Below are 25,977 nucleotides of genomic sequence, written 5' to 3'. Positions count from 1 at the left end.
TGCTTTATTGTAAAACCACATTTATTATTTATTTTAAAATTTATTTGCCGTGGGTTTACTCTAGGTGACTTACAATAATAAAAAGGAAGAACAGGAAAGGAGTGCAAACAGAAGAGAAGTAAAATAATAGAATAAAATAAACAATGACAAAGGAATACAATGAGAATAATATATCAATATGATAACTAGAAAGATGAATGGTGGAGAACAGAGATGGGGGATGGGATGAGTAGGGAGCTGGAGAATAGAATATTTAACATTAACATTAATTAATTAACATTTAATATTAAAAGAATCTTGCAAGTTTGAAAATACAGTTTTCCTGGCATCATCTTTAGAACCTGATATCTTAGGGAGGGTCTGTCTTGAGCCTCTTGCCCCGCCCACTGTGCAGCCATGGGCTAGGTTTCCTCTTCTCTGACTGTTTCCATCTCTTCTCAGGGTCTCCTAAGGTCATTCCTACATACCATTACATGTTCAGGAAAATACAAAGCCATTCCCCAGCTTCTGCAAGATTTCTATCAAGATTTATGAGTAATAATATTGTGGACGCAGATAAATTGATAGATAGTGGGCTTTAGCCTTTGTGATTCCCAGCTGTTTTGTATTTTCTCCAAAAGTTAATTTTCCTTTATACCTTTTCTCAAGGGAGTATTAGAAATCTCTATTTGGCTTTGTCATAAACGTCATCCACTCTGCCAGAAATAGTGCGAGATCAATTTGCAAAAAACAACCAACACAGGGATGACCTTCCCATAGTTTATTTTTCCAAAGTACAGTTTTACACATCCTGAAGTCACTTTTGACTTTGCTCAACATACAGAAACGAAGGCCAGTATTATTGAATTGTCAAAGCAACAGAGTCATGAATAAACGAGAACTTCCATTTGTTTTGATTGTAATGAAATTTTTCTCTTCCGATTCTTTCCAGATGTGTCTGAATGTCATTTAGTATAGCTGTTTAATCTTAATTGTATGCACATAGAGCATTCATTGGATGAAAAGACAAGTTATAAACTAGTACAATTAAATACATTTAAATGTAACAATAGGCAGAATTCAGATATGTACAGTACTTTGAGTGAAAATGTTTCTGATGATGGAATGATTTCCTTCCGTGCAGTACTTTCTATATTTACAAAATTTGCCCTAATTTTCTGAGACAGATTTGGCAGACTTTCTGTATGGGAGAAGAACACTGAGGGAGGGAAAATTCTATTTCACAAGTCAGATACTCGCTTGCATAATGCTGCACTCCATCACATCTTCCTGGATGTTGTATTCTGTCTTTCCCATCTAAAATAAACGGAACAGTAACAATTTGTAATATTTAAATTGTTTTTATATGCAATATATTTGACATAAGAAGCTTCAGTGTTTGCATCTGTCCTGAACACATTTAATATGATTAAATATAAGAAGGAATGAGCAAACATCCAGCCATGGTAAACATGTATGCATAAAGCCAGCTTCCCTCTAATGTCCATTTATTGAACAATTACTGAATTCATAGGACTGGACTGTGACTATTTGGGAGTTCTTAAAGCTTATGATCTCCTTTGTTCATCCTGTGTTTGAGTGAATCTCTGTGTGAGTTTATGTGCTAGAAATATTTGTGTGTATATTAGAAATATATTTGTGTGAGTAAACATATAGTTGTCATGTCTTTTAAAGGCTTTGTGGACCGGCGGGGGGAGGGGAGAGCGGATGGTTTCGTGCGAGTGGCAGGCAGGCGCATGCACACACTCGTAGCTCCATTTGTATGGGCAACAGGCACTTGCACCCACTGCTTGCATAAATAGAGTGGGTGTACTCCCTTCTGTTTATGCACCTGTGCACTCGCTCGCCCGCCACTTCCGTGGCCTGGTTCCAAAAGGCTCAAGGTCCGGTAGTGGGCCACAGCCCGGGGGTTGGAGACCCCTGTTTTAAAGCATTAAATAGAGATTTTGACAACTAATCAATCTGGAAGCAGTGTGGAAATATTTCAAAACTGTCTAGTCACTATAATGCAAAGATTCAAGCTCATAAATAAAGCAACATCATACTGTATACAAGGCACAGACAATGTGAGTTTTACTTTTATCCACATATTTATTTTCTTATTCACTTTTCCACCTCAAGTATTCCTAATGCTATTGGAAACATTTAAACCAACAGTGCAATGGATTTAAAATAATGAAAAGGAAAGTAGGAAAAGGAACTGATAACTCTGAAAGTATCATATGTACATCCTTCACTGTCTCAAAGGAGTCCCAAAAACATTCTTCTCTTCCCATTTCGCTTTCACAGCAAATCTGTAAAGCTGGGCTGCAAGAGAGCAACCAGCTCACAGCCAGCTTCACAGCTGAGTAAGGATCTGAGTCTATCCCACTTGTGTGCCCCATTCCTACTCTGTCACCCTTAAGCATCATATCATAGGCCACTGTCTTTTTCATCCAAACAGGAAAAGAGCACTAAATGTGGTGGGAAAGGCCCATTATGGGGAAAATGATATTACCCATACAGTACCTTATGTCCAACTCCGGCACTTAAGGCTGTGAAGAAAATGTGATGAATGCAGAGCATAGGTGCCACCCAGTGGTAAAACACATAGTTGTCCCAAATGGGTTCTGTTCAAATGTATGACATTTCACAAATTCAAAAGGGATTATTTAAAGTATTATCCAAAGGAACCATCTGTGGAAAATTGGAAATGCAGTAGGTGCAACATAGTAAACATAAGTTTCCCTGTCAGATATCTGCAGGTAGGAGTGGAAATTTATTTCCAGAGCCCAGCTTCTAATAACAACAGAAAGCTCAGCTTCTAACAACAACAGAGAGTGGTAGAGGAGGAAAAGTGTTATAATGAACTGAATAGGGAACCAAGCATGCTTACACTCCCTTCTAGTGAAAGCAAAGTGAAAATATAGAAATCACAGCTGAGTGCAAAAACAGCCAACCCCCAAAAACAAATAGGGCGAGAAAAGTACCACACACCTTTCATTTGACCACCCAGAAAAATTTAAGAAATAACATTTCTTCTTTTAGGGATTCTGCTCTGTGCATTTCCTTTGCCTGCTTTGTTTCAGAAATGATTTACAGATATCCTGTAAGTTAGAAGTGACACTACAGGTAGTCCTCAGCCTATGGCCACAACTGAGCCCAAATGTTTGGTTGTAAGTCATTCCAATTGGGAAGCCAGTCATCACTGACCTGACTCAATTTTACAACCTTTTTTTACAATGCTTGTTATGCTCATTAAGTGAATCGTGTGGAAAGTTTAAAAATGTTTTACTGTCTAGGTTTAGAAAGCATGTAGAAATGTTTTAATATTTTTCCAACATGTATGAGTTTTTCCACAGGTCTGAGGCTTTTTCTGATTTATAAAAGTAAAAATATTTTTTGCCTATTGAAATGAATTAAGCAAGTTAATAACTGGGCCCACACACCCTGCTAAGCTAAAGGGTGGCTCATTTTTTAGTATGATGTATGATTCCATCCACTCTAGTTATGGATGATTTATGATCATGTCACATTTGAGCCTAGGCAATTGTAGCTTTTTCAGTCATTGTTAACAAACCCATGCTTAGCATTATGTGTGAATCCTTTCAAACTTGATTTTACTCAAACAAAACTACAGAGCATTTAATTTTGCCTCAATTCAGTTATTAACTTGCTTAATTCATTTCAATAGGCAAAAGATATTAAGGCACAAAACTCAAAATCAGACATTTTAACTGTGGGCCACATAAAGACTTTGACCAAGTTTTGTGCCATTGATGGGATTTCTCCCTACCCTAATTTTTCCCCAGTATTCTCCCTGACTCATTTTTTCCCATTATTGCCAGACTGATAGTGGGAACAACTGAGAGAACTTTTGGCAATTGATGGGACAGAGGAATTATGCAAAGGGGTTGTTGCTGGCCCATCCCTTGTTCTTTTTTCCAAACAGGCTAACTTTCCTCTGTGCTTGTGTATGTTGTGGATGTCCTTTATGGGTAAGAGGGAAGGAGAAGAATTGCTGGACTCAACAGTCACTTTTTCAGAATCAATTATCTGTCTTGGGTTGCCAGCTCTGGTACACGAGGAGGTTTAATTCAATTCTGTTGTCTCTAGGTGATTCCTCTGTTACCAAAACTGCCAGTGCCCCCACCTGTTACTTCCCCTGACCTTGCCAAAAAACCTGTGCAATTAGAGGAGGCTGAATATACTGCGAGTCCACATGTTCCTGCAAGTAAGTTCTTGTTTCCTAGTACTGGCAAAAAATGTTTGTCAAAAAGTTAATAATAATAATAATAATAATAATAATAATAATAATAATAATAATAATAATAATAATAATAGTAATAATAGTAATAATAGTAATAATAATAAATAATTAACAACAACAACAACAACAACAACAACAATAATAATAATAATAATAATAATAATAATAATAATAATAATAATAATAATAATAATATAATGGAGATTTACCACTAAGCAAAAAAATATGTGCTTTCTTTTCATATCACAAAAACAAGCAATGTTCTGTACTTGGTATCTCTTACTAATGTTACACTGAACATTAATATAGTATAACTTCAATAACTATCTACCTATCTATAGATATTATCTTTTTTGGAATCTTTATGTAATTTTTATTTATTTATTTATTACATTTGTATCTCACCATCAAGATTCCAGGTGGCTTACGAGATAAAAGCGACAATGGAAAACAGTAAACTATAATTTTGTTTTAAATAAAGGCAATGATTTTAAAAAGTGGGGAATGTTGTGACATAGTTGTGCAGAAAGGAGTGCAAAAGTAATCAGAATCTTCAATGTCCTTCAAGTTAAGCTTGTATTGAGCAAGCCGAAATATAGGAGACAACAAAGCACAGTAAAGAATTCTGCAGGTTTTAATTGAGAAGAAAAAGGTGTATAAATGAATGTGTCACCTGAGATGTGGAAAAGAATCTGGTTTTACAGTTGAACCGGTCGTGGGATTCAGCCAGTTCGCACCAGTTCGGTAGAACCGGTAACTAATTTTTTGTTGCCCAGGCCCAGAATGGACTTCTGGAAGCGGCATCCATACAGAGAACTGGTTGTTCACATATTTGAATCCCACCACTGAGTTGAACCAATTTATTGGGATGTAATTTCAAATGTGAAGCTACAAAGAAGTACAGATATATAGTTTCTTATATATATATATATATTAAATAGTAGCTGAGGGTAACCGGTAGGCCCTTTTTATGTTACATTATAGCTTTCAGTGATGTTGTGATGTGTGCTAAGTAGGACTATGGAAATTGCTGGCCTTGTGTTAACAGTATGTCCAGAAAGGGATCAGTAGTCCCTTTCTGGACATTTCCCTGCTAGCAGAAACACTGTATTACATAATCTCCCTGAAACAGAATTCACAATAATAATCTCTCATCCATTCAGTTCATTTTAAATTTTGCCCTATCCCTGAACACCAAGCATTCTGGATTCCAGGCTCCCTTATTGCACGAAGCAGATAATTCTGACCAATTCTTTTTCATTCTCCTTATAGGTGGAACCAAAGGTGAAAAGGGAGACCCTGGAGAGAAAGGGGACCGTGGCCCCAAAGGAGATCCTGGGGCTGGTGTTTTGTCAACCAATGGTGATAAAGGAGAAAAGGTGAAATAGCAATAAACAGCTTGCTCCCCTTTCCTGTTTTTTTACTGAAAGGCAACCATGTTGTGATCCAAGTTCACTCAAAGAAGGAATATAGGATGGCCTTTCCCCCTTTCCTTTCCTCCTTTATTAAAAGTATTCTGATCGTCGTCTTCATTCCCGCCCCTCTATCCTGACACCTGCCTCCATTAGATATTCCATCTGTATAAAGAAAATGGTGGTTTCCCAATAGGCAGTGAAGTGAACTTTCACCAGTTATCAAATTATTTCATGAATTTAGGAGTAGCTTCTACCACATTCGGGGGGTGTGGTGGGGAGGAAGAAACTAGGCCAGCATGGGAAACAAAAGCATTTCAGATGGACAGTTGCCCTTTAATTGCCTTTAGTCCTTGGTGATCAGGAGTCAAAAACTAAAGAGAAGGGAAATAGCCACTTGCCTCTATTCTCTAAAATAAATAATGGTAGCATCTGACGAGGAAGGCATAAATCTGAAGTAGTGGAACTTTCTCACTTTTCCAACAAAAGAATAGAAAGATTGTCCAAGCGTAAACTGCATTTGGGGGCAAATATAGGAATGTGTGAGATCAGGAGGAAAGGCAACTTCTTGTAAAGGTGATAAAAATACTTTTTTTTTTCTTAGGAAGGATTAGAAATTTCCTTCTAATGTCTGGCCACTGATATTTTTATTGCTCTTGAACCAAAGTGAATTTTATGGGAAGCACACTTGGTTTGTGTGTTCATGAGAGATGCTTGCATTCATTTAATGTTAAAATGTTCCTTTTCCCAACACAAAGCATTCCCACTGTTGGATTACAACTCATCCTCTGTAGCCCAGCCAATATTTTGCTAATGACAACTGATGGGAGATGGAGTACAACACATCTAGAAAGTTCTAAACTAGAAAAAGCTGCATTAGCAGCGGCGTAGCTCCTTTTCTTTTCCCACAGACAGAAGCTCGGTGGATAATTAATTTTGCTGAATGTTGGATTGATTGTTGGATTTTGTTGTATATGTTAGATTACGCAGTACTGAAAAGCTTTGCTTTGCTCTGCTCTGCTCTGCTTTTTGCTTTTGCAGGGAGAAAAGGGGGAGCTGGGTGTAAAGGTAAGCATTGCAACAATCTTTTTTTGCCTCTAAAAAAGGTGTCAAAGGAATATTGGAATGAGAACCTAGTGCATACGTATCTGACATATTAATAATGATTTCACTATATACAGATCTAAAGCCCTCAAAGTACCATCTCCACTCCAGAGGGCAATTTTAAACAGTGTAGGAACTTCCATAAGAGCAATAATTTTAAGAGGAAAGCCCCTCTGAGGACAGCAAATCCCAAGAACAGCCCATTGAAAATTGAAGAGCTAAATTCATGCAATAAATTTTACCATAGTTTAACACAGGGGTAGGCAACTATGGCTCCTTACGACCTGTGGACATGCTGGCTTGGGGATTCTGGGAGTTGAAGTCCACAGGTTGAAAAGGTGCCATCGTTGCCTACCCCTATGTTAACATAATAGCCTAGTTCACAATATGCTAAAACAACAGCTGAATTCCCATAACACACTGAACAAGAACAACCTAACACTAGTTCTCTCTAAACCAGAGGTTTCTAAAGTAGGGGTCCCCAACCTGTGGGCTGTGGCCCGCTACCAGGCCGTGACCTATTTGCAACAGGGCCACTTGAGTGGCGGGCTGGTGTGTGCGCATATGCACACTGCCCAACTCATGCAAGTGCGGGCGTCGGCACTCACAGCCCCACTTGTGTAAGTGGTGAGCGCCTGTGCCCGCCACTCCCACAAATGAAGCTGTGCGCGCCTGTGTGGACGTGCCTACCCCTCACACAAAACCACCCCCTCTTTCCCCCCTCCCCCTGCATCAGGCCGCCAGCCTGGAAAGGTTGGAGCACGCTGTTCTAAACCTTTTGCCATCACAGCTCCATTTAATGTAATCTTAATGTACACACCTCCCCCAAAATTGCAAATGTCAAAACTAAACGAAATGAACAATGAAAACAATGTAATGAAACTTTGGGAATGGTGAATTGATTGTAACAATGTACAACTCAAAGGTTCTTTACCTTCCCTGGACTCTGACTGCACCTCCCTAAGGGGAGCTTTATCTCTCGGTTTTGGAAATTCTGCTCTAACCAGGGCAGCAGATGTACAAGTCATCAGGTTTTCTGAGCAGATGCAAGGATTTTTGAAAAACATATATGCATAATTTACTTTATGTTTTTAGATTTTATTATTTCTTTATTTTCCCACCTTTATTATTTTTATTAAAAGATGGTGAACATACCTGATACTCCTTCTTCCTGCCGTTTTCCCCACCAGAACAACCCTGTGAGGTGGGTTGAGCTGAGAAAGAGTGACTGGCCCAAAGTCACCCAGTTGGCTTTCATGCCTAGGGCAGGACTAGAACTTATGGTATTCCATTTAAAAAAAAAAAAAAAAACCCAACAACATTGAAGTTACATATTTTTATGCAACTGGAAAGATAACTATATATAAAATGAAGATAAAAAGTAAAACAGGAGTGCCTGGCTTTAAAACGACTGCATCCCCAATTCATTATTTTCATTATTAACATGAGCTGCTGTTGGTTCCCCTCAGTTTTTGCCAGTTTTTATCGCTTTTCCAGAAAAAGTCATGGAGAGAAAATGCCCCCTTCCCCATTTTCCTGTCCTTTTTATTGAACTTTCCTTTCCTTGTGCCACTCAATTCCTCCTTCAGCTGGAGCCCAGCGAAGGTCCTAGCTTCCTCCTCCTTCCCCCTATTTATTTATTTATTTGTTTGTTTATTATATTTATATGCCTCCTATCTCACTATCTAGTGACTCTTTGCTTATCTTTTGGACAAAATACACTTTGTTAGTACATCGTCTATGGCAGTGGGAGAAGGACCCTAGGGATCATTGTCAAACACCATTGTAGGCTAATGTTTGGTGTACTGAGAACCCAGTCAGCAGTACATAGTAGTGTAAGCTAGTTGTTGAGTGGGTGGGCAGGGATATAGAAAACTGAGATAGGTCAATCAGATCAAAGGCTACTGTATTTATCTAGAAGTCTCTTCATTACTACTGGACTGAGGGCAACATGCCTCCAATAACTGTAGTAGAGGAAAGTCCCTGGAAGAGATCTTGCTGCTATTTGAAATACAAAATGCTGGACTAAGTGGGCCTTGCCTGGATTCATCAAGGCTGTTCTTGTGAGACAGAAAGTGGGTAGGAATGAAATAGAATAGCTAGGAAACACAGTAGTTTTATAAGAACCATGAATAATATTCTTTCTCATGGCAGCATTCTCACATGCTTTCAAAGAAAAATTAGATCGTACAGACATTTAATTTATCCCTAGAGAAATTTATCCCTAGGGTAACTCCATAGTCTCCAAATTCTGCTTTTACATCTTCCATCCCAAGGCTTCGGCAAAAGATAGAACGAAATGACGTTAATTTGAGGGAATCCTTCCTGATTCAAATGGGTTTCCATCTAAAGCACAACAATTTCTTTGTGCAATTAATTTATGCGCAATTGCTATTATTTGCACAAAAATAAAGATTTTTTTTTAGCTAAGACATTCAGTTTGATGGCTTGCACTCAATCTCTAAATATAGAGATATCCTCTTCTTTATATTTGTTGTTGCATATCTTGCCTCTAACATCCACTGGTACCAAATGAATCACTGCTTGGAACTTGCCTGGGGAGTGAAAGATGCTTATTGTGTTATCAGAATTTGGAATTAAGTTATTTGTTGCAAAAAGCATTCACTTTCCATCATAAAATTGAATGGAATGCTTTTTTGCTTAACAGCTTGGAAAGAAGCCCTATTTTTAGACTAACGTTATTGAGCTGTTTCTACAAGGTAAAACAGTTAAATCAACCTATACTTAGTCTAACATTGCAAGAAATAGAACAAAGTTCCTTACATTTAAAAATAATTGCTTTCCGCTCTTTTTTCCTTTTAAAATATGTGCTAGAATCTCTTCATACATAAATATTCTGTTCTGGAGCAATTGCGCAATGCATACCTCCATAAGCACATATCCAAGATGGGGAAATATTCTTGAATTTAGGGGGATCAAAACAGGATTAATTTCCCTAAAGCAGTGGTGGCGAACCTATGACACGCGTGTCAGAGGTGGCACTCAGAGCCCTCTCTGTGGGCACGCGCACCGTCGTCCCAGCCCCGCCTCTCCCTGCGGCCCCCACCTCACCAGCAGCCCCCCCAGAGAAGAGTTGCCCCCGAGCACGGCCCACGTGGAGCAGCCAAGAACATGGCAGCTGCACAGCAGGGACAAGACTCCGCCCTTGTGCCCCGTCACACGCAGTTGATTCTGTGAGGCACAAGCAGAGGGCGTGGCTTCCATGGTGCTGCTGGGCCGCCTGGGTGATCTGTGGAGGCAATGGGCCCTGTGGGCAGGCGGGACAGGGGTCGGGGAGCGGGATGGGGGCTAGGTGGGGGTGGAGCAGGCAGGGTGGGGGCGTGGCCTGGTTTTGGGCACTCGGTCTCTAAAAGGTTCACCATCACTGCCCTAAAAGAAGAATCTCAATTAGCAATATAACACCCCCAAAACCTGACAAACGAGCAAAACATAGCTCAAATATTTCTAGCTTTATTCCAATGAATAATTAACTTGCATTATTTGAAAAGGGCCTGATGTGAAAAATGGAATAAATAAACATTGCTAAATTCCAGATGGCTCAAAACGTAAGCAACTGGAAACCCAAATTCTTCAGGAAAGAAAACAGTCAAATTAAAATAGAGACGTTTCCTGGAACAATGCTAGCTATGACATGGCATCTTAAAGAGGACCTCTGTCTAGCCCTTCAGCCTTCTGGATGTTTCCTCCCTTTAGGAAAGGGAAATAACAGCCTCCCCCCCCCTTTTTTTTCTTTTTACTTCCGGTCAGTATAGTTTCTCTGTAGTAGACCGAAGGCCTTAGTTGCTTCCTTTTGTCCCCCTTCTCTCTGCATCTGTCCTAATCGTAACCTCAGCCACTATGGAAGTTGTTTATATCCCTGCCCCAGTGGAGGAAAGGTGCGCTTCCTCCGTTGTCTCAAATGGTGGGTGGGCAGATGGAATGGAGAAACAGCATTTGGATCAGCGTCATGTGGGTGGTGAAGGCATGACATGCAATATGATTTAATGTCTAATTTCTTTGCTTTGGCAATAGCATACTGTATGTAGCCTTTGCTCACAGGCCAGCGCATCTGTTTGCATTGTCGTTTTTGATGTATGCGTAACAAGTTACCAGAAGTAGATCTTATGTAGAAGACTTGTTCCTTCTTCCAAAATAGTATTGGGTAAAGCACTTGAACTTATATTGGTATAAACTCTGATTTAAGGCTAGAAAAACAACACAAATACACAATAATTAATATATTGCAGGGAGAAGCAGCCTGGTATCCTCTAGACATTTTGGATGATAGTTCCCAGGGTCCCTTGCTGATGGGGACGGGGACTGATGGGGACTGAAGTCCAGTATGACTGGAGGCTATCAAGCTGCCTGTCTCGGTACGTCCCGTATGTGACAGAAGGAAATGGGAAGATAATAATTCATACCCATTCCATTTCCAACTTAGAAGAAACTATATTTGTCTTGTTTTTCATTTTTCATATTTTCTTCCCCTTTAGGGAAGTGCAGGCTTTGGATATCCAGGCTCTAAAGGACAGAAAGGTGAGCCTGGTATTCAAGGGCTTCCTGGTCCAATTGGGCCCCCAGGACCTCCTGGAACCATCATGAAGCACTCTGATGGCTCTACTGTTCAGCAACCAGGAGCCCCACTAGGACCTCCTGGAAAAGATGGTCAACCTGGAAAGGATGGAGAGCCTGTAAGTTACCTTTTTATATGATGGTTGATATCCACTGGTGGAAAATGCACAAAGGGTTGGAATGGCTTGCCTCTTAGAATTCATTAATTTATTGCTACTCTACATTGGCATTCATGCAAGGAGTAGCCAAGGGTACCAGCCTTAGCTGGACTCATGCCCTATGCAGCATTTTCTATTAACAGGACAATTCCTTTTGGACAGATTTTTGCCAATATGCCACCAGCAGAACCAGAGTCCAGTTTTATCCCAAGTGTGCTTATACTAATCCATTAAAACTAGTATTTCTAACCTAAAGACCGCCTTGGAAACCAACATATTGTTGGCAACATTCCACTATATTACAAGATAAATATCATCATTTATTGATTTAGAATACATATACGATAAAGTGAATAGTCTAGTATCATGGAACTTTATATGTGTATGAAGATAAAAGTTGGTTGTTCTACATGATGAAAATAAAACGTGCATGAGAATAAATGGCTTACAGAAGGGCAGGTGGATGAAGTTATGTACCTCAGTATAATTTACTAATACAAAAATATAGAGACCTTTTTAAGCATGCAGATGCTGGTTAAAAAAACCAGGCGGTATGTAGTCTGTTGTGAGGGATGAATAAATGTTTGTGTGTAAAAACATGCTTTTACCCTTTTGTTATATGGAAATGAGAATTGGATGTATCAGGAGAAACTTAAAAGTAAGTGGGATGGCATAGGACTGAAGCACTGAAGAAATGTGTATAGTAAAATAAGAATCAAGAATACCTGGATAATAAACAAATCTAGATTTAATACAAAAGTGAATGACCAGTATGAAAGAATTATGTCATATAGGTTTGCACATTGAGAGAGAATGAATGAAGGCTGAATGGATAACAAAATAAATATATGAAGGCATGGCAAATGGGTTGAAAGAAAGAGCAAAATAAAAAAAGCTGGATGACTGTTGGTGAGATCCTCAAGAAGTGAAAGGTCAGGAGTTTATGAAGCAATGTATAAATCAGTGATTGGATGAGGAAGAAGGAAAGAGGGTTTGGAAAGAGGGAAAGCTATGGAGAGAAATACTGAATGATATTGGCATAAAGCAGATCAATCTATACTTTCTTTTTCTTATCTCATGGCTTAAATTTCTTTAGCTTACTATTTCTTACTCCTTTTCTGCTCTCTGCGTAACATCACTTATCCTGAAAGGGAATATTCTCATAGGTATGTATACATGTATGCACTTATACATTGGAATGAGCAAAATGTGATTACATTCTCTGTATACAAATAAATCCATATTGATACCACCTTTCAGGTTCACCATAAAAGCCAATAGTCCTAAAGATTTTAGTGAACTTTTTCTGTCCATTTTCTTATTTTCTTCACATGAGTTTCCTATCCATTTGCTTCCCTCTCAGTTTTTGTTTCATCCACCAGATTTAAGACTTATTTAAAAATGGAACCTTTAAAGTGCAAAAAACCCCAAAACCCTTTAGTTGGTAGATTGTTTTTGAAGATTATAATAGCCATTCTATTAAGGGGCATAAATAATGAAGCCATGATGGTCTTTTATACAAAATCCATGATTGGCCCTTATTTGTTAGAAATATGACACAAAATAGTGTGCAATCAGGTTTTAAATTCTAGAGATGGCTTCCATAGACAGGAATTTTTCATTTTCAATGGAAAATTTCACTTGAACTTTGATATGTCTTTGGTCTTTCAGCTTAATAGTCCTCAAAACAGATTCCCTTTTTCAAATATATTTTAGTTTTGCTTCTGCTTTTTTGCCTGCATATTTTGTTCCTCCAGTCCCCAACTCCAGCATCACATGAATTAGACTTGACACATCCTCCCTATCCTGTATAAAAGACCATCATGGCTTCATTATTTATGCCCCTTAATAGAATGGCTATTATAATCTTCAAAAACAATCTACCAACTAAAGGGTTTTGGGGTTTTTTGCACTTTAAAGGTTCCATTTTTAAATAAGTCTTAAATCTGTTTCTGAAATATATTCCAGCAGATTCTGTAACCTCTGAAACAGATTTGAAACAGGTTTTGGGGTTTTTTGCACTTTAAAGGTTCCATTTTTAAATAAGTCTTAAATTTGTTTCTGAAATATATTCCAGCAGATTCTGTAACCTCTGAAACAGATTTGAGAACGAATAGAGGGTCACAGGGAAGAAGGGGAACAATCCTTTGTCTTAGAGGAAAAAGAGTGCCCTTCTAAGTTCTCCCCCCTATTGGTGCTCTTTTTAGATATTTTTATCATTGGCTTCTCTTCTCATTAGTAATCCTAATATTTTCCCTGTTCTTCTCTCTTTTGCTTCCTTTCTGAGCTGCTGTATTGTTGGACTCTCTTTAATACAGTCAGAATCAAGGCAAAATATTCTTCATATGTTTTGTGCAAGTCTGAGTGAGCTATCCCTGTAGCTGATTTAGCCAAATGTCATATGAATGTGAGAAGATAGCAGAGGAAATTAGCTTGGGTTTTGAAATTTAAATCACAACAATGTAAAAGTGCCTAAGTTCTGCTTCCAACATTTTGTTCTTTTTAGGGGGATCCCGGTGAAGATGGTAAACCAGTAAGTTCTGTTGTTTCTGCCTCACATTTGAGATATGAACTTTTTAGTTTTGAACTATACAGTTGTAAAGAAATTTCTGTATACCAAGCAAAACTGTCCTGAGTGTCTCACAGAAAAATGATGACAATCTTATACAAGTTTGCTCAGAAGTTACTCCCCATATGTTTTATGAGTTAACTTTCAAGTAGATGAGAATAAGATTGTATCCTAAGCCATATTTTATACAGACATTTCCAGACCAGACTTTTAATAAAAATGCTTGTTCTACATTCATTCAAGTGAAGTGTGTAATGATTAGGCAATCAAATCTGTAAATTTGTAAATCTGCCAGAATCATAACTGAGTTAGTCTAATGTCTCCAAATGGCCCCCCCTGACCTAAGAAATAAGAAAAACAAAACTAGGGAAGCCAAAAGAGTAAACTATAGGTATGTAAGTATTATATTTAAAATGCTCTTACAAAATTTATTCTTTTTTTAAAAAAAATGCAGTTTGTCATTCTCAGATACATTGTTTCATATTTGTTTATGAGTAATAAACTAAGTTGAAATGTTGCTTGAAATATTGAAACAGAATCCAGCAGTCATTAAAATGGGAAGAACACTTCTCAGCCAAAAGTGCTTTTCAGTTGTATCAGACCAAAGATGATTCACACATTGCACTGACTAAGCCAAGGGTTCTCAAACTGGGGTCGGGGCCCATCAGAGGGGTGTAAGTGACTTAGATGGAGGTCACAATATTTTGTACAATTTTGTTTATGCAGGTAAACAAAATTACGGATTTTGAAAAATCAGCTAATTAGGCTTGATCAAAATACATATTTATTCATTTCTTGTGTAGGGTGATGTTGGTCCCCAAGGATTCCCTGGAACTCCGGGTGAGCCTGGCCTGAGAGGCGAAAAGGTACAAATACTCTAAGGCTATAAAAATATGGCCGTGCTGTTACTGGAGTTCAACATTTTGCGAGTAGTCTGTTTTGACTGAGGGATTTTGGGGGGGGGGATTTTTGGGGAGAAGGGTACTGTGATCAGTGTTCTCAGCTGGGTAACTTGTTCTTTCCATCTAGGGAGAACCAGGTATTGGTGCAAGAGGTCCTCCTGGGGCCCCAGGCCCACCTGGGAAACCTGGACTGAGTTCCAAATTGGATAAGTTGGTGAGTTCCAAAGGCTCGTAATAAAGACACAGAGTGGAGCTTGTTTTTGTGGTCTTACCCCACCTAGGAAATGATGCTGCACTGCCAGGAGAGCTCTCTGCTTTTCTCTTTAGGCAAATTATCTGCCTTCCTTAACATGATTTAGATCTGTATAAGTGGAATTTCCACCAGCTGAATGAAACTACCAGATGTCAGGATTGCATGTGCCCCTGCTGCCCCCATTCTCAAATCTGAAACAGATGTTGGGAGCTATGCAGGAGGTAGGAGAACTCAGGAAAAATCACTCTGCACCACTGCAAATCCAATTGTTATATTTGGGTGGCGCCTTATTATAAACTGCTCACAAAAATAAAGGGAACACAAACCCCTTCAGTTCCATGGTAAAATGTTCCCTTTATTTTTTTGAGAAGTATATATCTGCCAAGTCTGTTCCTTTCTTATTCTAGGTAGAATTCTTTAATTTTCTCCAGCTTTTAACATTTTAAATTGCTTGAAAGTATTAGTTGTTCTGCCTTGAATAGTATTGTATTTTTTACTTTTGTAATGTTTTATTGTAAATATTTCTGGGAGAATTTACATAAATATTCATTATTCATTGGCTGTTCATTTAGTTTTCCAGGTGGAAGATTTAGTATATAAGGTATTAAATTGCAGAATAAAATTTCCACCCCCCTCCCTAAATTTATTAACATGCCCTGTTTGTCTGGATTTCTTCTCAGTATAAACCAAGAACACAGCAGGTGAAATTAGGCAGACATACTGTATTACTTTGAACTACTTAGGTCTTTGTTTAAGTAGCATTTAACTGTGATGTGCTTAATCATTTGTTTGCATTTATGCTTTTTTCTTCCAGACATTTATTGATATGGAGGGGTCTGGTTTTGGAAGTGAGTTGGAGACTTTGCGAGTAAGTACCTAAGTACCCCTTACTGAACAGAGGAACTGATGTTCCATTGATTAGACTGGATTTGGGAGGAGTAAAGAGAGAAACAATAATAGTGGCCTTCCTCAATATTGAGTCATCCAGATGTTTCAATACTCTAACTCCAAAAATAGCACCATTAATTTTTAACCAGAAGGCCCAAAATCCCTGTGCCGCATGACCTTCAAACATCAATGATGTAGCATTTGCTCAGCAAATGGCTGTTTCCAGTTCTGTAGGGTCTGCAAGCAAACTAACTTGGCTAGAATAAGCACACTTATTATTTGTTGGGCACACGTTAGGTTAGAACAGGGGTGTCCAAACGTGGCAACTTTAAGACTTGACTTTAATTCCCGGAATTTTTCAGCCAGCAATGCTGGCTGGGGAATTCTGGGAGTTGAGGTCCACAGGTCTTAAAGTTGCCAAGTTTGGAGACCTTTGGGTTAGAACATACCGTATTTTCCGGCGTATAAGATGACTGGACGTATAAGACAACCCCCAACTTTTCCAGTTAAAATATAGAGTTTGAGCGAAAGAGAGAGGGGGGGGGAGAGAAAACTTGATGAGTAATATGCCAAACCACATGTGTAAAGGAATAAAATAGAATACCCGTATATTCCGGCGTATAAGACGACTGGGCGTATAAGACCCCCGACTTTTGAGAAGATTTTCAGGGTTTAGAAAGTCGTCTTATATGCCGGAAAATACGGTACATTATATTTATTGTGTTTCAGGGTCCCAGAGGATCACCTGGGCCTCCAGGCCCTCCTGGTGTACCTGGTTTACCAGGACAACCTGGAAGATTTGGGACAAATGGCACTGACTTTCCAGGACCCCCAGGCCTCCCTGGAGTTCCAGGGAGAAATGGCGACTCAGGAATAGCAGGACCTCCGGTGAGTAAATCATGTAACTGTCACCAAAAGCTACCCAGTGCCTCACTCTTTCATGGTAAGCAAGTCTTCTGTTGTGTAGTGCATGTGCAGTGGGAGGAGGCTTGCATGCCCCTTTGCTAGCTGTGGTTATCATGCTGAATCCTGGATGTTAATGAAGAACTTGTCTCACTGGCATATTAGTAGAATTTGGGAAGTGTGAGGAAATGAGGGTTGGATTTGGCTTGTATGGTCTAGTACAGTGGTGGCGAACCTATGGCACGGGTGCCAGAGGTGGCACTCAGAGCCCTCTCTGTGGGCACGCGCGCCATCGCCCCAGTCCTAGGCCTTCAGCTGGGTTTTATAAAACCTTTTAGCTTTAGGCCTCCGCCGCCATGTGCAAAAAAAAAAAAAAAGATTCAATCAGTCAATTTCAACTTTTCGTGGGAAAAAAAAGATCTTGCAAAGTTGGAATTGATTGACTGAACTTTTTAGTCCCACTGCTGTTACCACCGCAGCCATGCCCACCCAATGGGCCACGCCCACCCAATGGGCCACACCCACCCGGCACTCGACAATGCATAAGTGGGTTTTGGGTTGCAGTTTGGGCACTCGGTCTCTAAAAGGCTCGCCATCACTGGTCTAGTAGTTAAAAGTGTTGGACTAAAACAGGGTTCAAATGCACCCTCAGCCATGGATGCTCACTGGGTGACTATGGCATCCATCAAACATTCTCTCAATCCACACTTTCCTTACAGGCTTATTGTGGGGGAATTTTAGAGGAGGGAGAACCATGTATGCTGCCTTAAGTTTCTATAAAACTAATAAAGAAAAATAAATAAATAAACACAGGCAGGTTCAAGGTGGTAAGAAAATCAAGAGCTTTACTCATCTCTGTGGATGTAGATGTTCACATTTTCAAAGCATAAATGTCACACAGAAGTCTGCATAGGATAATCTCTGAACATTTAACTGAGGAAAATTTTTTCTTACTATTTCCCAGGGCCCATCTGGGCCTCCAGGAAAAGATGGCATCCCTGGTAAACCTGGAGAAAAAGGAGCACCGGTATGTATCCTTCCTCTTCAATGATGCTCAGGATCACCAGGGTACACAATGAGGAGGACCAGCCAGGGAAACTGGACTTCCTCTGCCACTACCTACTTCATCAAGGTGTCTTTCAGCACTTCGATGTAAATTCACTGGTCTTTTTCTTTCCTGTTTCCAGGGAGAATCAGGTGAAGTGGGCTTCCCTGGAGCACCTGGACCAAAGGTACAGTAACTTATTTTCTAAAGAAATAGTTATTAGTCCATGTGTTGATTCTAGTTTGGTAACATTACAACATTGTAAGACTTTTTTTTTTATGTATAAACTAAGTTTTTGACTGCAAGTGTTTAAAAAGGTAACGATTGCACTAAATCAAGTTCCAATGTTGGTGATTTCATGAATATGTTCATGGCAACAGTATGAAACTGGTTTGTCAATCTCTTCTTCTTGGTGGTGGGGATGGATGGGTGGAGATACCAGGAATTTTCCAAATTATCCTAGGACAGAATTCAACTACTAACTAGGTCATAAACCACTGAACATTTCAAGAGCAGTTAAGGCAAGCGTTTGTGTTTGCTATGTATAACTGATTTTATCAATCCCATTTCAAAGATATCCCAGTGTTCTATGGAAGGAAACCTATTTACAGCTCATGCTCTCTTTCAAAGAGCCCAGGGCTTGTAAGGCATTGTAAGTGTTCTAGTTGCAAGTGCTGAGAATACAATATTGTGTTAGAAATGTCTTTGTGCTTACAGAGAAATGAAATTTTCTTCCTTCTTAGTTCATGGTAGCAAGACAGGTCTGTAGTGAAAGCGTGTTCCAAGATTGCCATCCAGGAGAACATAATGTTATTTTGCAAAGTTACATATGATGTGATACATTTTTAAGAAGATGGTTTCTCCCGCCATGAAAGCACCATGGCCTGGTTTCAAAATATACTATATTTGGGGACTTCTTCAGTCACTATTACCTTTTAAAATTCTTTTTTTCCCTTTATCCTCTGTGCTGAAGATGGAATTTCTGTGCCAGAAAATGGAATTATGCCCAAAAGCAGTATTATAATACATTATTAACCCAGAAAAATCTGATTAGCCCACTGAGAGATGTGGACGTAATTATCTGCATTTGGTATTTTGGCTGAAGTGTCTTCCATTACTGCCCCACCTGATAGTTAAAGGTGGAATTTCTTTTATATCAACATCTTCCTTTAGCAAATACAGGTGGGGTTCTACTTTTAACCCTCTTCCAGATTCCAGTCCTCATGCCATTATATGTTATAAAGTACACACATTTCATTTGATTAATAGCCTCTGTTCATAAAGCCATTTGCTTTTGCTAACATTTCTCATCTCTTGATTTCTTTCTCTTTGCGCTGTATATAATTCTTTAAAATGTTCATTTCTAAGTTACTGCAGTTTCTAATGCAGAATCTAATATTGCATAACAACAACAACAACAACAACAACAATAATGTTGGAAGGGACCTTGGAGGTCATCTAGTCCAACCCCCTGCTCAGGCTATATACCATTTCAGACAAATGGCTATCCAGTCTCTTCTTAAAAACTTCCAGTGTTAGAGCATTCACAGCTTCTGGAGGCAGGTTGTTCCACTGATTAATTGTTCTAACTGCCAGGAAATTTCTCCTTAGTTCTAGGTTGCTTCTCTCTTCGGTTAGTTTCCACCCATTGCTTCTTGTCCTGCCTTCAAGTGCTCTTCTTTGTGGCAGCCGCTGAGATATTGGAACACTGCTATCATGTTCACCCCTCGTCCTTCTCTTCATTAGACTACAGATACCCAATTCCAGCAACTGTTTCTTATATGTTTTAGCCTCCAGTCCCCTGATCATCTTTGATCATATCTAACAAGTGCTCAGTATTAGATCTTCCCAGGTTTTCTTGCTGGATCTTTTACTCCTACACATCTTCCTTTGATAAATCCAATAAATAGCATAGTTTCCATCTAACAAGTTTGAAGAGGTAGCAACCAGCTTGCCTCTGAATAAGAAAATGTTGGCCTAAATTCTCAACTCCTTCACAACAGAAATTTCTCATGAAGATTTACAACGTAATGTAACATTCCATTGTTATCATTCTAAGAAGTGGCATAATTTATAGATTCATGTACCAGCCACTTAATCATATGACCTGCTGAAATTCCACCATCAAACACAACATGTAGAACATAATAGGAGCCCTGCTAGATGAGGCCAAAAACCTATCTAATCCATTTTCTAAAGCAGGGACTAACCAGACACATTCTGAAACTGCAGCAAAGGCAATGGCTATGATGCTCCCTAACAGGTGTTGTTTAAATATGCTGACTGTGATTCAGAAGGTAATAAACAGCCATCAGACCTGAAAGTTACTGATCATTTGGTCTTCCATTAATTTGCTGAGTCCTATTTTAACTTGTTTTAAATTGGTGGGCTTCAAATTCTATCAGCCCCAAGTAAAGTGGCCAATAGTTTGGGCATAATAGGAGGTGCGGTCCAACACATGACGATAATCTGCCTGGACTTGAGTTAATAAAACTGACACTGGCGTTTGAGAGAAGGGTGTTTTTTAATTAACAATTTTAAAAGCTAAGAGCAGAAGTCTATTAAATATAAAAAAGGTGGTATTTGCTGACGTGGGTTGTATTTGTTGCAACTACTTCCCCCTTTCAGCATGCTCGTTCTGTCATGCAATACAAGGGTATGAACATAATTTCTAAGTCAACATATGTTGTCAAATGTCCCCCCTACTCATTTTGCTTATGTGAGATGCTTATTTTTCTGAGGTTTCTGATGTGATAAGAGATGCATGTAATTAGGGATCTGTATACATCTGCAAGCAAACAACCAGGCTTAGAGAGCACTCCATGGTTGTGTATACAGACATATAAGTGCAGGTATACATATGTAATCCAAACCAGATGATAAATATATAATCAGAACTCTATGGGTCCTGGATGCATGCATTCCTATCTTTTTATTTTGACGTTCTAATTTGCATGGCTCTGAATACTTTATTCCTTATGAGAAATAGAATTATCTTAATTTTCAATGTTCTTTCAGGGCAACCCAGGAGTGCCAGGATCGCCAGGAGTACCAGGTGAACTTGGTCTGGCGGGCCTTCCTGGGCCGATGGGACCACGTGGATTGCCAGGGCCCCCTGGGCCGGGCATTGCGGCAGAATTTGTGAGTACCAAACATTTGAGTGTGGTTTAGTACAAGGTGCAAAATGCTGAAGAGCACTGCAATTTCTAGTCTGATCTATTTATTACATGTTATTGCTATTACCGAACCATCAATGCCCTTGGTAGTTCACAGGGAAATAGTAGAAGCTGACCAAATCTATAACACTTTGAGATCCAATACAGAGTGACAAGACAGATGAAGTCAAAGAAATACAGGGAGAATGTCACTTCAGTTCAGCAAGGCTCTGTGCTAAGTTCTTGTTGGCCAGTTTTAGAACTCATGTTGGGCAAGCAATGATTCATGGATGCAGATCTTGGATAAATAAGTTTATTGCAAGAACCAGGTTAACCAGCTTTTAAGAAGAATTCCAATAACTGCTAAGTATAAAATACAACCCTTATTTATAATAAAATCAGAGTTTGATTCTTCTGCTTCTTTGTCCCAGCCACATGGTGCAACAGAGGGAAGGCCTCCCTCCCATCCATTGTAATGGACAAGGTTGTTTGAGTCTATTTGCTTCTGAAATAGAAGGATGAAGACTAGAAAAGATTAAGGCAGTGGTTTATTGAGAGAGGAAGACATTCTGTGGAAAGCTTTATTATTGGAAAACTCTTTAAAAATGAGGGGATTACTACCTATGCTCAGAGCTCAGGAAAGACAAATCTGTCCCTCCTTCATCTTTTTATTCCTTCAATATGAAAAACTTTGATCTGTTAGAGGGAATCAATGTAGGTTGGAAGACCAAGGACAAAAGACAAGTTTTTTGGGCAGCAAAGGCTGCTGTAGAGAAGAGAAAGGCTAGAAATGATGATGACCATCACAGAAAGGGAGACTGTGACATTGATGACATCACATTTCATTGAGCGAGCAGAAAATGGGGTTGAACAGTATTTATGTTATATACTGTATAGCAGAGGTCCCCAACCTTGGCAACTTTAAGACTTGTGGACATCAACTCCCAGGCTGGCTGAGGAATTCTGGGAGTTGAAGTCCACAAGTCTTAAAGTTGCCAAGATTGGAGACCCCTGCTGTACAGCATATATATATATACACACACATATATGTCCAGTGGTACAGTTGAGGGGTCCCTGGTGCTCTCTGAACTTGCTTGTTTTCTTGCAGACGTTTCATTACCCTAACTAGGTAACATCATCAGTGCCAGCAAGCAAGCTCAGAGAGCACCAAGGACCCCTCATTTCAACCCCTGAGCGACAAATATTCTCCTTCATTAAATTGTACAATTGTACCATTGTATTTTTTTTTTTTTTTTTATCCCATCTTTATTTTTTTATAAATAACTCAAGGGGACAAACATACCTTATCATTTATTGGGGAGGGAAAGAGACACAGCCTTAACAAAATGACATTCAAAGAAGACTTTTACGTGATAATAGACTGGTTGATTAATAACTTCTATTACTTTTTAGGTCGACATGGAGGGCTCAGGATTCCCCCTTGTTTCTGGTGGTCCTGGAACTCGTGGGCCAGAAGGTCCTCCGGTAATCCACTTTATATTTCTTTTCATGGATAGGAATATGGATATGCAAGCATATGAAGACTGACTTCTTTCTATTTGCAGGGGCTTCCAGGACTCCCAGGACTTCCGGGGCCTCCAGGACCCAAGGTCTGGATTTTAAAATGCTGGATGCTTTTGCTTCATTACCTGAAATGTAGATAGTTTTAATTTGGAATTAAATGATAAGGGGCATTTTATGAATCACCCATTCTGTCAGAGTGTCCATGAGCTGCTCTCCCAAGCCTTCTGGTGCCCACTGATTCTAAAAGGTTTCCTGTCCTTAGAATACACTTTAATGTTAATTTTTTTCATTAGCCTATTCAAATTCACATTGAGAAAAATAAGGTCTACAGAGTTGGAGCAGTATTGCTGATTGTGCTGTTATATTCAGAAACTGCACTGATAGAGTGGTACATATATGCTTTATTTTGCACAAGTAATTGATCTTGCTCAAGATTTTGCACAAATAATTGATAGAGGAGTCATGGGGAGGTTCCTTCCTAGTCTTATTAAAGAGACGTAGCTCTTTATGATATGCAGTGATCCTGTATACTGACCATAAATCAGGAATAGCTGTTGGACCGTTTGTTGTTCCCACAGTCCAAAAGCAAGACATGCAAATGGCGTATCTTTCTGTGTTTTATTTAGATCCTATGACATGTTGTCACCCTGATTCATGTGTCCCCCGCAAAGAAGATATTTCTGTGTGTATTAAGTAGAATTTGTAAAAAAAAAAAATAGTCCATATATCTTTTATTTTTAAATTCTAGGGAGATGAGGGCATCATTGGTCTCCCAGGTTTGCCAGGCGAAAAAGTAAGTTCACGTCAAGATATTGGATTAAAAAAATTATATTTACCATCCGCGATTTCCTTAAAGAAATGTTTTATTCATATACTATTTAAAAAGTTAGGGCTATACACACATAAAAAAGGACCTACAGTAAAGAAGCATTTCAGACTTTGCATATGCATGAGCATTGTTCATCTCTACTATTCATGAAAGCAATGTTATTTCACAAAGCAATTTGTTATTTCACAAGATATGGCACAAAATATAAATAAAAAAGGATACTGGTTTAAGGTTATTTGTTTGGTCGCATGTCTTAGTTGGCCAAATTTAAGAAAAAAAGGTACAGACTTAAGGATATTTGCTCCTCCCCAGCCAGACCTTCACATTGTCCAGATATTGGATCAGCACATGAATGTCATTGCCGGCTTGGACTGGGGTAGAGTTGTACAATTGTTTGTCATCATCATAGTGATGATATTGCAATTAGTTCTGTCGAATGACCTCACCCAGCGGTTTCATGTAGATATTAAGGAGGAGCAGTGAGAGACCTGAACCACATTATAGGAGTCTGGGATAGACTTTCCCCTCCACAACACTCACTAGAACCAGCCACACACACACACACAAAACAACAACTTCAAAACAGTGCCCAACCTGAAACCAACCTGGAAGGATACCGTGGTTGATGATATTAAATCTACTCATAATATGACTCTTAAGGGAGGCTCACCCTTTTTTCATGCTTACATGGAAGTCTGAAATAAATCAGGCTGCTTTATAGAAGTGAAGTCATGTTTGCCCTCCCAGGAAAACCTGACAGGAAACACAACTAGATAAACTAATTCTACTTTACTACAAGGCTCCATTAACAGAATTTTGGAAGTCTGGAAGTACAGACTTCCTGCTGCCATTTTTAACTGCTTGATCCATTCAGGGCAGGGCCTTCTTAAGTTTCTTTCTCTGGCTGTTCATCTATTGGGGGCTCCTCTCTCAATGTCTAATTGTTTCCTAGGCAACATCTTTTCCCCTCATCTTTCAAGGTTATCCATACATGTGCTTTCATGAAGTCTAAAGCACTTACTCGTTTTTGAAGCACACACAGCCTTAAATGTATTTTAATGGGAGTTGAATTGTTAAATTGTGATGAAAACCAGGACTTTTTTCCTTCCCACAGGGATATCCTGGCTTGCCAGGATTAGATGGTCGCCCTGGATTAGAAGGTTTCCCAGGACCACAAGTGAGTAGGACATTCAGTTCATATGCTACTCCTTCTAATTCCCTATGGTTTTAGGAATTTTTAAAATTATTTCTTTGAAAGCTTCTAGCCCTTGGACTCTAAAGATTATGATATAAATAACCTGTATACAAAGTTCTACAGAAAGCATCAGGTAGCAGGACTGCTGCTGCTGCTGCTGAAAATGGACTTTGATTCCTTATAATGGACATGCATGGTGTCTGTTTCCACTTGGCTAATTTAAAGTGACAGTGATATTTCTTCAGTATCTGTAAGTGATCACACATACTTCAAATGTTTGTTGTAATGGTGATGATTATTTATAGCTTTTAATTCATGTAAGTAGGCTCTATTCATTCATGAGAGAGATCATTTATAAAAGGAGAATAGACCGAGTTGTTGTTCGGTCGCTAAGTTGTGTCTGATTTTTTGTGACTCCATGGACCATAGCACGCCAGGCCCCACTGTCCTCTGCTGTCTCCCAGAATTTGCCCAAATTCATGTTCATTGCATCAATGCCACTATCTAACCATCTCCTCCTTCAATCTTTTGAAACACCAAGGTCTTTCCCAATGAGTCCTCTCTTCTCATTAGGTGGACCAGAGCATTTGAGATACTTTAATAGACCAAATGAAATGAAGATAGTAAATCAGAAGTCAATCAAGTGAATCAACAGTGACTTTTCAATCATACCACATTTTCTGGATCATAGTTCAGCCCTCCATATGCTAGACCACAGTCACTCTCATTTGCAGCAATTCCATAGTTGTCCATTGTGTGAAATTGCCTTCTTTACTGAAAATGTCTTTTGCTCCCCATTTCAGGGACAAAAGGGAGAAGAAGGAAACCCAGGGCCTAAAGTGAGTACCACCTAAATTTGAGAAGAAATTATGTTTGTGTGTTGTGTAATAAAATGTGGATGTTTTTCCTGAAGGATTTTGTTGAAGAACATTACAATTTATTTGGTTTTAAAACTGCCCATTGCAAAATTCTTAGTTAGAACTCTTAGAACTCTTCAAAACTCTTAACAAATATCACCAGTTCACCTAGTCCTGAAATATGTGTACAATCTATATCTTCACTGATCAAGTTGGCATGAGGATTATCTGTGCAGAGCCTCTTACAGAAAACTGAGAGAACTCTGTTGGTTAGACAGGAGAATGAATGACTAACATTAAAATCGCTGTCTTTGAATGCCCCCAAATAACAGCAACCTATAAAGCAGGGGTCTCCAACCCCT

At 39.1% G+C, this 25,977-nt stretch overlaps 1 protein-coding gene across 1 annotated transcript in view; it reads left to right on the top strand.

Moving 5' to 3' along the window:
• COL18A1 (collagen type XVIII alpha 1 chain) overlaps nt 1-25,977 on the top strand; it is a 96,138-nt gene that overhangs the window by 46,741 nt on the left and 23,420 nt on the right. Inside the window, exons 5-21 of the mRNA XM_029285095.1 lie at nt 4,096-4,213; nt 5,522-5,628; nt 6,703-6,729; nt 11,259-11,456; nt 14,002-14,028; nt 14,868-14,930; nt 15,094-15,180; nt 16,034-16,087; nt 16,837-16,995; nt 17,975-18,037; nt 18,198-18,242; nt 21,074-21,196; nt 22,624-22,695; nt 22,776-22,820; nt 23,483-23,527; nt 24,678-24,740; nt 25,562-25,597. Of these exons, the coding sequence (XP_029140928.1) occupies nt 4,096-4,213; nt 5,522-5,628; nt 6,703-6,729; nt 11,259-11,456; nt 14,002-14,028; nt 14,868-14,930; nt 15,094-15,180; nt 16,034-16,087; nt 16,837-16,995; nt 17,975-18,037; nt 18,198-18,242; nt 21,074-21,196; nt 22,624-22,695; nt 22,776-22,820; nt 23,483-23,527; nt 24,678-24,740; nt 25,562-25,597 (1,332 nt within the window). The remainder of the gene's footprint in view (nt 1-4,095; nt 4,214-5,521; nt 5,629-6,702; nt 6,730-11,258; nt 11,457-14,001; nt 14,029-14,867; nt 14,931-15,093; nt 15,181-16,033; nt 16,088-16,836; nt 16,996-17,974; nt 18,038-18,197; nt 18,243-21,073; nt 21,197-22,623; nt 22,696-22,775; nt 22,821-23,482; nt 23,528-24,677; nt 24,741-25,561; nt 25,598-25,977) is intronic.

Source organism: Protobothrops mucrosquamatus, unplaced genomic scaffold (assembly GCF_001527695.2).
Source record: "Protobothrops mucrosquamatus isolate PMUCROS unplaced genomic scaffold, P.Mucros_1.0 scaffold1269, whole genome shotgun sequence".
In the NCBI taxonomy this organism is placed as follows: domain Eukaryota; kingdom Metazoa; phylum Chordata; class Lepidosauria; order Squamata; family Viperidae; genus Protobothrops; species Protobothrops mucrosquamatus.
The sequence above is the reverse complement of the archived record's forward strand: the minus strand, read 5'-3'. Positions and strand labels throughout refer to the sequence as shown.